The following is an 11,932-nucleotide window of genomic DNA, read 5'->3' as shown; positions in this document are numbered from 1 at the left end:
ACTACAAAGCACATCTTCACTATTATAAACTCCTGGGGCAACTACAAAGCACATCTTCACTATTATAAACTCCTGGGGCAACTACAAAGCACATCTTCACTATTATAATCTACGCTCAATTCAAAATATTAACCAAAATGAATGTGTATTTACTCAGAACAATTCGTTGTATTGATACAAGCTTGCATGTATAAGACAACGACAAAAGCTGTATACTTCCATATCATCAACTGAAACTTTGAGAGGCAGTGAGCTGAGAAAAGAATGAAATCAAAAGCACATTGTACAAATAACACACACACACACACACACACACACACACACACACACATACACACACACACACACACACACACACACACATACACACAGACACGCACGAGTACAGACTCACGCATGCACACACACACACACACACACACACACACACACACACACACACACACACACACACACACACACACACACACACACACACACACACAGATCATAAATAGCACACATACACACATACACATACATACACACACTCACACACACACACACACACAACATAAAAAACAAACACACACACACACATCATAAATAACACACACACACATACACACATACTAACACACACGCACACATACACACACACACACATACACACACATACACACAGCATAAATAACACACACACACACACACACACACACACAGCATAAACAGCATACACACACACACACACACACACACACACACACACACACACACACATACACACATTCCTCCCCGTCCACACACACACAGTTAAAGGTAAAACATATGAGAAAGAAAGAAGAGAGACAATACAACCCACACAGTAAACCAAGCCATGCACATTGTTACAAGTAGCCTCCTCACCGTATGTGTGTCGGTCAATACAAGGCACACGGTAAACCAAGCCATGCACACTGTTACAAGTAGCCTCCTCACCGTATGTGTGTAGGTCAATACAAGGCACACAGTAAACCAAGCCATGCACATTGTTACAAGTAGTCTCCTCACCGTATGTGTGTCGGTCAATACAAGGCACACAGTAAACCAAGCCATGCACATTGTTACAAGTAGTCTCCTCACCGTATGTGTGTCGGTCAATACAAGGCACACAGTAAACCAAGCCATGCACAATGTTACAAGTAGCCTCCTTACCGTACGTGTGTAGGTCAAGACAAGGCACGCAGTAAACCAAGCCATGCACATTGTTACAAGTAGCCTCCTTACCGTACGTGTGTAGGTCAAGACAAGGCACACAGTAAACCAAGCCATGCACATTGTTACAAGTAGCCTCCTCACCGTATGTGTGTAGGTCAATACAAGGCACACAGTAAACCAAGCCATGCACATTGTTACAAGTAGCCTCCTTACCGTATGTGCGTAGGTCAATACAAGGCACACAGTAAACCAAGCCATGCACATTGTTACAAGTAGCCTCCTCACCGTATGTGTGTAGGTCAATACAAGGCACGCAGTAAACCAAGCCATGCACATTGTTACAAGTAGTCTCCTCACCGTATGTGTGTAGGTCAATACAAGGCACGCAGTAAACCAAGCCATGCACATTGTTACAAGTAGCCTCCTCACCGTATGTGTGTAGGTCAATACAAGGCACACAGTAAACCAAGCCATGCACATTGTTACAAGTAGCCTCCTCACCGTATGTGTGTAGGTCAATACAAGGCACACAGTAAACCAAGCCATGCACATTGTTACAAGTAGCCTCCTCACCGTATGTGTGTAGGTCAATACAAGGCACACAGTAAACCAAGCCATGCACATTGTTACAAGTAGCCTCCTCACCGTATGTGTGTAGGTCAATACAAGGCACACAGTAAACCAAGCCATGCACATTGTTACAAGTAGCCTCCTCACCGTATGTGTGTAGGTCAATACAAGGCACACAGTAAACCAAGCCATGCACATTGTTACAAGTAGCCTCCTTACCGTGCGTGTGTAGGTCAATACAAGGCACACAGTAAACCAAGCCATGCACATTGTTACAAGTAGCCTCCTCACCGTATGTGTGTAGGTCAATACAAGGCACACAGTAAACCAAGCCATGCACATTGTTACAAGTAGCCTCCTCACCGTATGTGTGTAGGTCAATACAAGGCACACAGTAAACCAAGCCATGCACATTGTTACAAGTAGCCTCTTCACCGTACGTGTGTAGGTCAATACAAGGCACACAGTAAACCAAGCCATGCACATTGTTACAAGTAGCCTCCTCACCGTATGTGTGTAGGTCAATACAAGGCACACAGTAAACCAAGCCATGCACATCGTTACAAGTAGCCTCCTCACCGTACGTGTGTAGGTCAATACAAGGCACACAGTAAACCAAGCCATGCACATTGTTACAAGTAGCCTCCTCACCGTACGTGTGTAGGTCAATACAAGGCACACAGTAAACCAAGCCACGCACATTGTTACAAGTAGTCTCCTCACCGTACGTGTGTAGGTCAATACAAGGCACACAGTGAACCAAGCCATGCACATTGTTACAAGTAGTCTCCTCACCGTACGTGTGTAGGTCAATACAAGGCACACAGTAAACCAAGCCATGCACATTGTTACAAGTAGTCTCCTCACCGTACGTGTGTAGGTCAATACAAGGCACACAGTAAACCAAGCCATGCACATTGTTACAAGTAGTCTCCTCACCGTACGTGTGTAGGTCAATACAAGGCACACAGTAAACCAAGCCATGCACATTGTTACAAGTAGCCTCCTCACCGTATGTGTGTAGGTCAATACAAGGCACACAGTAAACCAAGCCATGCACATTGTTACAAGTAGCCTCCTCACCGTACGTGTGTAGGTCAATACAAGGCACACAGTAAACCAAGCCATGCACATTGTTACAAGTAGCCTCCTCACCGTACGTGTGTAGGTCAACACAAGGCACACAGTAAACCAAGCCATGCACATTGTTACAAGTAGCCTCCTCACCGTGCGTGTGTAGGTCAATACAAGGCACACAGTAAACCAAGCCATGCACATTGTTACAAGTAGCCTCCTCACCGTGCGTGTGTAGGTCAATACAAGGCACACAGTAAACCAAGCCATGCACATTGTTACAAGTAGCCTCCTCACCGTACGTGTGTAGGTCAATACAAGGCACACAGTAAACCAAGCCATGCACATTGTTACAAGTAGCTTCCTCACCGAATGTGTGTAGGTCAAGACCGACAAGCAAATGAATGTCCAGATAACTTCACACCTACGTGACAACAGTGATGACGACAGCCGGCGTAAGGGCAGATAACTCGACACATTGGCCTTTTTCTGATAGAGAATATGATACTAACATTGAAACAACGTATTCACGGTGGAGTTACAGCGTTGCATTGTGAAACGAGCATGATTTTCTTTAGTGTTGAAACTAAAGCAATTTCTCGTTCTTCTTCTGCGTTCTGGACATTATTGGAACAGATATTTGCAACATACATTCGCAACAGAGTTTGACAACAGATATTCATAACAGATATTCACAACCACAACAGATATTCACAACAGAGTTTCACAACAGATATTCACAACAGATATTCACAACAGATATTCACAACAGAGTTTCACAACAGATATTCACAACAGATATTCACAACAGATATTCACAACAGATATTCACAACAGATATTCACAACAGATATTCACAACAGAGTTTCACAACAGAGTTTCACAACAGATATTCACAACAGATATTCACAACAGATATTCACAACAGATATTCACAACAGATATTCACAACAGATATTCACAATTACAACAGAGTTTCACAACAGATATTCACAACAGATATTCACAACAGATATTCACAACAGATATTCACAACAGATATTCACAACAGCAGAAATTAACACCAGAAATGCACAATAAAAATTCACAACAGATTTTACAATTCAAATTCACATCAGAAATTCAAAACAGAAATTCACAACAGAAATTCACAACAGAAATTCACAACAGATTTTACAATTCAAATTCACAACAGAAATTCACAACAGAAATTCGTAGCAGGTATTCCCAAAACATATTCTAAACGAATATTTACAACAGATATTCACAACCAACATTCGCAACATAAATTCATAGCAGATATTCACAACACATATTCCCAAAGGATATTTACAACAAAAATTCATAGCAGATATTTACAACACATATTATCAATGGATATTTACAACAGATAATCACCAAAGAAATTCACAACAGAAATTTACAACACGTCATCGAAACAGAAATCAGTAATTCTGAACTTAAATTCGCAACGAAAATTCATAGCCGATATTCACAACACATATTCTCAAAGGATATTCACAACAGAAATTCATAGCAGATGTTTACAACAAATATTCTCAATTGATATTTACAACAGATATTCACCAAAGAAATTCCCAACAGAAATTCACAACACGTCATCGCAGCAGAAATGAGTAATTCTCAACAGAAATTCGCAACTGAAATTCATAGCAGATATTCACACAAAAAATCCCAATAGAACTATAATTGACAGTCACAACCGACATTCACAGCAAAAAATGTATGACAGACGTTCACAGCAAAAATGTATGACAGACGTTCACCACAAATATTCACAGCCCATATTTACAAAAGATAAGGCCCCCCAAAAAAATAGGTCTGTTTACGGTAACCCGACCGACTCTAGTTTTTTCGCGCGACCCTAAACTTTTTTTTGGCATTTGGGAAAAAAAAAAAAAAATCTCGGTTTTTTTGGCAAAATAACGTAAAAATATGGTTTTTTGGAAAAAAAAAAAAAAAAAAATCCCGACCTACCGACCCTATTTTTTTGGCCTATGTTACCGTAAACAGACCTTTTTTTTTTTTGGCCTAATCACAACACAAATTCACAAAGGCAAACAAATCAATGTGGCGACACTTCCCGTGTCTGTTATCACTGGTTTTAGGAGTAGCTGTAGGAAACACACGAAGATGACTTAGTGTGGGCTATCTCACCTGCTGACACACCTGTGTGTGTCGGTGACGACACAGGTGATAACAGGTACACTTGTTTAACAGATACACTCACCTTTTCGTACCACACACCAACATGGCGACCACCAGAGCACGGTCGTTTTCAAGGTAAGAGTTCATGATTGACGTCTGGTTTCTCTTCTTTAGCGTTAGCAACTGAGATTCTATAAACATGAACTTCAATCAACATGAACTTCAATCAACATGAACTTCAATCAACATGAACTTCAGTGAACATGAGCTTCAATCAACATGAACTTCAGTGAACATGAGCTTCAATAAACATGAACTTCAATCAACATGAACTTCAATCAACATGAACTTCAGTCAACATTTATTAGGGGTCTGTTTTGTTGTTTGAATGTGTTGGGGTGTGGGGTCAGAACAAGAACAGCTTGGCAATCGTACAGGGCTTGTTCATCAGGATCGTACAGGGCTTGTTCATCAGGATCGTACAGGGCTTGTTCATCAGGATCGTACAGGGCTTGTCCATCAGGATCGTACAGGCCTTGTTCATCAGGATCGTACAAGGCTTGTTCATCAGGATCGTACAGGTCTTGTTCATCAGGATCGTACAGGGCTTGTTCATCAGGATCGTACAGGTCTTGTTCATCATGATCGTACAGGGCTTGTCCATCAGGATCGTACAGGTCTTGTCCATCAGGATCGTACAGAGCTTGTTCATCAGGACCGTTCGGTCTCGTTTTTACATTTAGTCAAGTTTTGACTAAATGTTTTAACATAGACGGGGAATCGAGACGAGGGTGGTGGTGTATGTGTATGTATGTATGTATGTATGTATGTATGTATGTATGTATGTATGTATGTATGTATGTATGTATGTATGTATGTATGTATGTATGTATGTATGTATGTATGTTTGTATCTATGTATCTATGTATCTATGTATCTATATATATATACGACTTGTGTCTATCTGTCTGTGTGTGTGTGTGTGTGTGTGTGTTAGTGCGTGCGTGCGTGTGGGTGTGTCTGTTTGTCTGTCTGTCTGTCTGTCTGTCTGTCTGTCTGTCTGTGTATATAGCGATTCATAAAAAACTACTGGACCGATCTTCATGAAATTTCATATGAGAGTTTCTGGGCATGATATCCCCAGAAGTTTTTTTTTCTTTTTTTCGATACATGTCTTTGATGACGTCATATCCGGCTTTTAGTAAAAGTGGAGGCGGCACTGTCACGCCATCATTCTTTGACCACATTGATGTGAAATTTGGGTCAAGCAATCTTCGACAAAAGCCGGACTTTGGTATTGCATTTTAGCTTGGAAGCTTAAAATTTAAATGATGAGTCTGGTCATTAAAAATCTGAAAATTGTAATTATTTTTTTTTTGGATCCTATAAACAAATTCATCTTATTTTTCGTCATTTCCTTATTCCAAAACCATATTATATTCGGATTAAAAACAAGCTCTGAAAATTAAAAAGAATAGAGGTACAGAAAAGCGTGCTTTCCAACTCAGCGCAACCACTACCGCGCTATACTGGCTTTTTAATTTCACTGCCTTTTCCACGACAGGAGGACTGACGACGGTCTTGGCAGTGTGTACAGTTTTATTCGGTGAGTTCGACAGCTTGACTAAATGTAGTAATTTCCCCTCACGAGACTTGTTTGTTCTGTGATGTACACGTCTGTGGATTAAAAAGTAGACGAAAATGGAGAAGAAAAAAAAATGTTTCAGGTTGGCGTATGTTGTGGTGGCGGCCATTTTGTGTCACATGACAGGAGCAGCCTATGATCGAACAGTGTGCGACATGGACGCTTTTAAACAGCAAGCTGCAAATAATCCTGGTGGGTCGTCTTTAGACAATTCTCTGACGTGTGTGTGTGTGTGTGTGTGGGTGTGGGGTGTGTTTGTGTGTGTGTGTGCGGGGGTGCTCGTGTGTGTGTGTGTGTGTGTGTGTGTGTGTGTGTGTGTGTGTGTGTGTGAGTGTGTGAGTGTTAGTATGTGTGTATGTGCATGTGTGCGTGTGTGTGTGTGCGTGCGTGCGTGTGTGTGTGTGTGTGTGCGCGCGCGCGTGTGTGGGTGTGTGTGTGTGTGTGTGTGTGTGTGTGTGTGTGTGTGAGAGAGTGTTAATCTGTGTGTAAGTGTGTAAGTGTGTGTGTGTGTGTGTGTGTGTGTGAGAGAGAGAGAGTGTTTTAATTTGTGTGTAAGTGCGTGTGTGTGTGTGAGTGAGTGTGTAGGTGTGTGTGTGTGTGTGTGTGTGTGTGTGTGTGTGGGTGGGTGTATGTGTGTGTGAGTATGTGTGTGTGCGCGCACACGAGCTTGTGTGTGTGTGTGCGTTAGTGTGTGTATGTATTTGTGCTTGCTTCCGCGCATAATTATGTGCTAACGTGCATGTATGCGTACATGCATGGGCACGCTCGCATTTCTTTGAGTCAGTCAGTTTGTCTGTCTGTCTGTCTGTTTGTTTGTCTGTCTGTCTGTCTGTCTGTACTATGTTTCCTTGCCCCCAGGCGCCACCAAGCCCAGGCTAGCCAGCCAGTACAGCCTGCGAGTGGAAGCCAACCTGAAGGAAGCCAACCGCACGGTGGATGCTCACGAGTTCTATGACTCTGTCCACAACAGGGGCGCCGTCCATCAGTGGGACACAGGCGTTGAGACCCAGGTCATCTATGACGTCACTGCCGGTCAGCTCATCACGGTCACCTTACCTGACAGAGCCGGTGAGTGTGTGGGTGTGTGTGTGGGGGGGGGGTGTCTTTGATTCGGACACAGGCGTTGAGACCCAGGTCATATTATTACTTCACTGCCGATCTATGACTTCACTGCCGGTCAGCTCATCACGGTCACCTTACCTGACAGAGCCGGTGAGTGTGTGGGTGTGTGTGTGTGTGGGGGGGTGTCTTTGATTCGGACACAGGAGTTGAGACCCAGGTCATCTATTACTTCACTGCCGGTCAGCTCATCACGGTCACCTTACCTGACAGAGCCGGTGAGTGTGTGGGTGTGTGTGTGTGGGGGGGTGTCTTTGATTCGGACACAGGCGTTGAGACCCAGGTCATCTATTACTTCACTGCCGGTCAGCTCATCACGGTCACCTTACCTGACAGAGCCGGTGAGTGTGTGGGTGTATGTGTGTGTGTGTGTGTGGGGGGGGGGGGTGTCTTTGATTCGGACACAGGCGTTGAGACCCAGGTCATCTATGACTTCACTGCCGGTCAGCTCATCGCGCGCGGTCACTTTCTCTGACAGAGCCGGTGAGTGTGTGTGTGTGTGTGTGTGTGTATGTGTGTATGTGTGGGTGTGTGTGTGTGTGTGTGTGTGTGTGTGAGAGTGTGTGTGTGTGTGTGTGTGTGTGTTGGGGAGGGCTTTGGTTCGGACACAGGCGTTGAGACACAGGTCATCTATACTGTTCAAAAAAAGAAACGCATAGCTTGTAATATTTGGTTAATTTAGTTATATGGCTACAAGGATATCCACCAAACTGCAGAAAATGTTTATCTGGTCGTCGACCTTTCGTCCATTGCCACAAGTGAGCTCTGCACGTGACGCATGCGTTATCAGTGGCTACAATGTCAACATTGCTCATTTGGCATGACCACTCGTCATGCTTCAGTGTAATCTCGTGAAACTCGGGGAATATTGAGCTCTCACCATGTCTTCCAAAACCCATAAAAGCGGATTGTTCGCCATAAAGAAATCAGACGACAATTCAGCGACGAAAGATGGCCCGATTGAGCAGAGAAGACCGCCAAATTGCATTGGGTCGTTTACAAGCAGGCCAAAGTCAAAGTGCAATCGCCAGGCACTTCCACGTGTCCCAGAGCACCATCAGTAGACTGTGGGTCAGGTTTCAAGCCACTGGCTCCGTTGCTGACTTGCCACGAGCGGGAAGACCAAGGGCGACAACTGCTGCTCACGACCGCTTCATACGGCTCCGCCACCTCCGGAATCGTTTCCTGTCGGCCTCATCTTCTGTCCAGGCTCTCCCCGGGCCACACCGATTATCGGACCAGACCGTGCGGAACCGCCTGCATGAAGCTGGTTTGAGAGCTCGCAGACCTCACAGAGGAGCTGTCCTCACCCGCCGCCATCGCCAGAACCGAGTGCAGTGGGGCAACCAGCACCTTCGCTGGACCGTCCGGAATCACTGGAGACACGTGTGGTTCAGCGACGAGTCCTACTTCCTGCTCCAGCGACATGATGGTCGGAGGAGGGTCTACCGGAGAGTAAACGAACGTTACGCGCCCAACTGTGTGGATGAGGTACCCGTTCATGGTGGTGGAGGCGTCATGGTGTGGGGGGCGATCAATACCGCTTGAAGGAGCACCCTGGTGCACGTCCAAGGGCGCATAACTGCCCAGCGATACGTGGAGGAAATTCTGCGCCCACACGCCCTTCCTCTTCTGGCTGACCAGGATGCCATATTCCAGCAGGACAACGCTCGCCCGCACACAGCACGACTCACCACCCAGTTCCTCACCGACCACCATGTCCAGGTGCTTCCCTGGCCATCCATGTCGCCAGACATGAACCCGATAGAACACCTCTGGGATGAATTGGACAGACGTGTGCGCAGGCGAGAAGAAGCGCCGGCAAATCACCGCGATCTATTGCAGGCACTTCAGGAGGAGTGGGACACCATCCCACAGCAAGATATCCGGCATCTGATCCAGTCCATGCCCAGAAGGTGCCGGGCAGTTGTTGCTGCTCAAGGCAGTCACACCCCCTACTGACTTGACAGCCTCGGCACCCAATCGTATTGATTGACTGATTGATTTGAAGATGCAAATGAACTGTGTGTGCATTCAACTGTGTCCATGCCAAATTTCAAACAAATAATCTAAATATTGGATTTTCTGTTAATTTTTTCGAAAAATAAAACAAATTTGGCAAGTAGCAACTATGCGTTTCTTTTTTTGAACAGTATATGATTTCCCTGCCGGTCAGCTCATCACTGTCACTTTCCCTGACAGAGCCGGTGAGGGTAGGGGGGGAAAAGGGGGTTGAGGAAGGGGGGGTAGGGGGGATAGAGGGGTGGGGGGAGTAGAGGCAGTGGTGGTGGTGGTGGTGGGAGGGAGACGGAGGGGGGTAGAGGGAATGGTGGTGGTGTCTTACAGTGGGACACAGGCGTGGAGACCCAGGTCATCTATGACTTCAGAGCCGGTGAGTTGGGGGAAGGGGGGGGGGTAATTATGGTTAAGTGAGGGCCGGAGAGGAACTGGTGCCGGTGGTAGTGAAGAAGAGAATGAGGGTGAGGAAGAGAGGGGGGGGGTGGATTCGGGGAGGGGAGGATTCTATTTCGCACACCATCCCAGTGTTCTTGTCTGTTGGTGTTTTCAGAGAATATGATTGAGATTTAACTGTGCTGATAATTATACTCAGATGATTGAAAAGCTGTTCGGCGACGATGACGACGACGACAATGATGATGGTTATGACGACGACGACAAGGACGAAGACACCGACGACATACACTAAAAAAGGCAACGCACATGCAACGAAGATCATGTTGATCCTGACAGCAATGAGGAAGAACACGATGGTAAAGACAGGTTAGAAGGACAATTAACAGACACACATGATTGAATTCCATGACTGATGATGACCGATTGCTGCCCCCACAGACCCCACTCAGCACGTGACGCGGTGCGAGGTCCGTGCCCTGTCCACTGTCAACGATTCCATGGTGTTCGGGGACCACACGTACACTAACGGCTCGCAACACATCTACAACGTCGGGGACGCTCTCAGGTCTGTGTGTCTGTGTGTCTGTCTGTCTCTCTGTCTGCATGGTTGTGTGCGTGTTTGTCCGTCTGTCTGTCTGTCTGTCTGTCTGTCTGTCTGTCTGTCTGTCTGAATACATGTCTATCTGTCTGTCTGTCTGTCTGTCTGTCTACATGTCTGTCTGTCTGTATATCTGTCTGTCTGTCTGTCTGTCTATCTGTCTGTGTCTGCCTCGTGTCTGCTACAGCCGAATAACTTGGAACTTTGCGTGTAGACATACCGCTCGCCAGTATCCGGCCTGTAATGTCACGTGCAGTTATTTGCCTCACTGTTTGTAAGAAGTTACTCTTCCGTAGCCAACAACAAGTCGCGTGAATCGATATAAAAACATTTAGTCAAGCTGTCGGCATCAAAGTAAAAGATCAACACCAAAAAACAGCCATTGCCGAGACTATATTTAAAAAAAGTCTCGACGAACCACACCCGAAGACCAAAACGGGTCACGCTCGTCTCCGCGAAGCGTGCGAACGCAGTACTTACTTAACCTATTTTCTGTCATGCTGAGCACATTTTTAGACTAAACATGACATAGTATATTGTTGAATGCAGGAGGAGATGAGGAATACGATGCAATCATTTTTCAAATTCGATTTTGATGACAACTTCAATGAGCAAACTAGTTAACTAAATTTTAAGCTGCTGAGCTGAAATTCAATACCATAGTCCGGACTTTGTCAGAGGTTCTTTGACCAACCTTTCAATCAATTTTATCGAAAAATGAAGGCGTGACAGTGCCGCCTCAACTTTCACGAAAAAGCCGGATATGACGTCATCAAAGACATTTTTCGAAAAAAGTGAGAAACAAATGTCTGCGGATATCATACCTAGAAACTTTCATGGAAAGTGTCATGGAGATCAGTTCATTAGTGTTCTCTGAATTGCTCTTAACACACACACACACACACACACACACACACACACACACACACACACACACACACACACCACCACCACCACCACCACGACGACCCTCTTTTCGATTCCCCGTTGATGTTAAACCGTTTAGTAAAGACTTGACTAAATGCAAAATCCAGACGGAGTTATTTCCCGAACTGATCTATGGTGTGGTGGTGTATCTGATGGTCTATGGTGTGGTGGTGTATCTGATAGTCTATGGTGTGGTGGTGTATCTGATGGTCTATGGTGTGGTGGTGTATCTGATGGTC

The 11,932-nt window shown here is 45.2% G+C and overlaps 3 protein-coding genes and 1 long non-coding RNA gene across 6 annotated transcripts in view; 3 read left to right on the top strand and 1 right to left on the bottom strand.

Annotated features, from left to right (window-relative positions):
- Nucleotides 1-11,932, top strand: part of LOC138950247 (uncharacterized) — a 796,434-nt gene that overhangs the window by 717,513 nt on the left and 66,989 nt on the right. The window lies entirely within an intron of this gene.
- The window catches only part of LOC138950264 (uncharacterized), a gene marked incomplete in the record, with an annotated part of 260,344 nt that overhangs the window by 203,145 nt on the left and 45,267 nt on the right, over nt 1-11,932 (bottom strand).
- Nucleotides 5,073-7,963, top strand: LOC138951288 (uncharacterized). Its single transcript, XM_070322918.1, has 4 exons — nt 5,073-5,124; nt 6,717-6,826; nt 7,493-7,702; nt 7,941-7,963. The coding sequence occupies exons 1-4, from the start codon at nt 5,093-5,095 to the stop codon at nt 7,961-7,963; spliced, it is 375 nt and encodes a 124-aa protein (XP_070179019.1). The 5' UTR covers nt 5,073-5,092.
- Nucleotides 8,015-11,932, top strand: part of LOC138950272 (uncharacterized) — a 4,374-nt gene continuing 456 nt past the window's right edge. Inside the window, exons 1-2 of the long non-coding RNA XR_011450583.1 lie at nt 8,015-8,094; nt 10,607-10,733. This is a non-coding gene — a long non-coding RNA (uncharacterized lncRNA). The remainder of the gene's footprint in view (nt 8,095-10,606; nt 10,734-11,932) is intronic.

The sequence above is a fragment of the Littorina saxatilis genome, linkage group LG16 (genome assembly GCF_037325665.1).
Source record: "Littorina saxatilis isolate snail1 linkage group LG16, US_GU_Lsax_2.0, whole genome shotgun sequence".
NCBI classification, from domain to species: domain Eukaryota; kingdom Metazoa; phylum Mollusca; class Gastropoda; order Littorinimorpha; family Littorinidae; genus Littorina; species Littorina saxatilis.
This window is presented reverse-complemented; position numbering and strand designations above follow the sequence as displayed.

What these genes read in the sequence shown, in the direction of transcription:
- LOC138951288 (XM_070322918.1), top strand. Translation starts at nt 5,093, where the DNA reads ATGGCGACCACCAGAGCACGGTCGTTTTCAAG. An exon ending in AGAGCACGGTCGTTTTCAAG is followed by an intron (nt 5,125 to 6,716) that starts GTAAGAGTTCAT and finishes AAAATGTTTCAG; the next exon opens with GTTGGCGTATGTTGTGGTGG. An exon ending in CACCTTACCTGACAGAGCCG is followed by an intron (nt 7,703 to 7,940) that starts GTGAGTGTGTGG and finishes ACTGCCGGTCAG; the next exon opens with CTCATCACGGTCACCTTACC.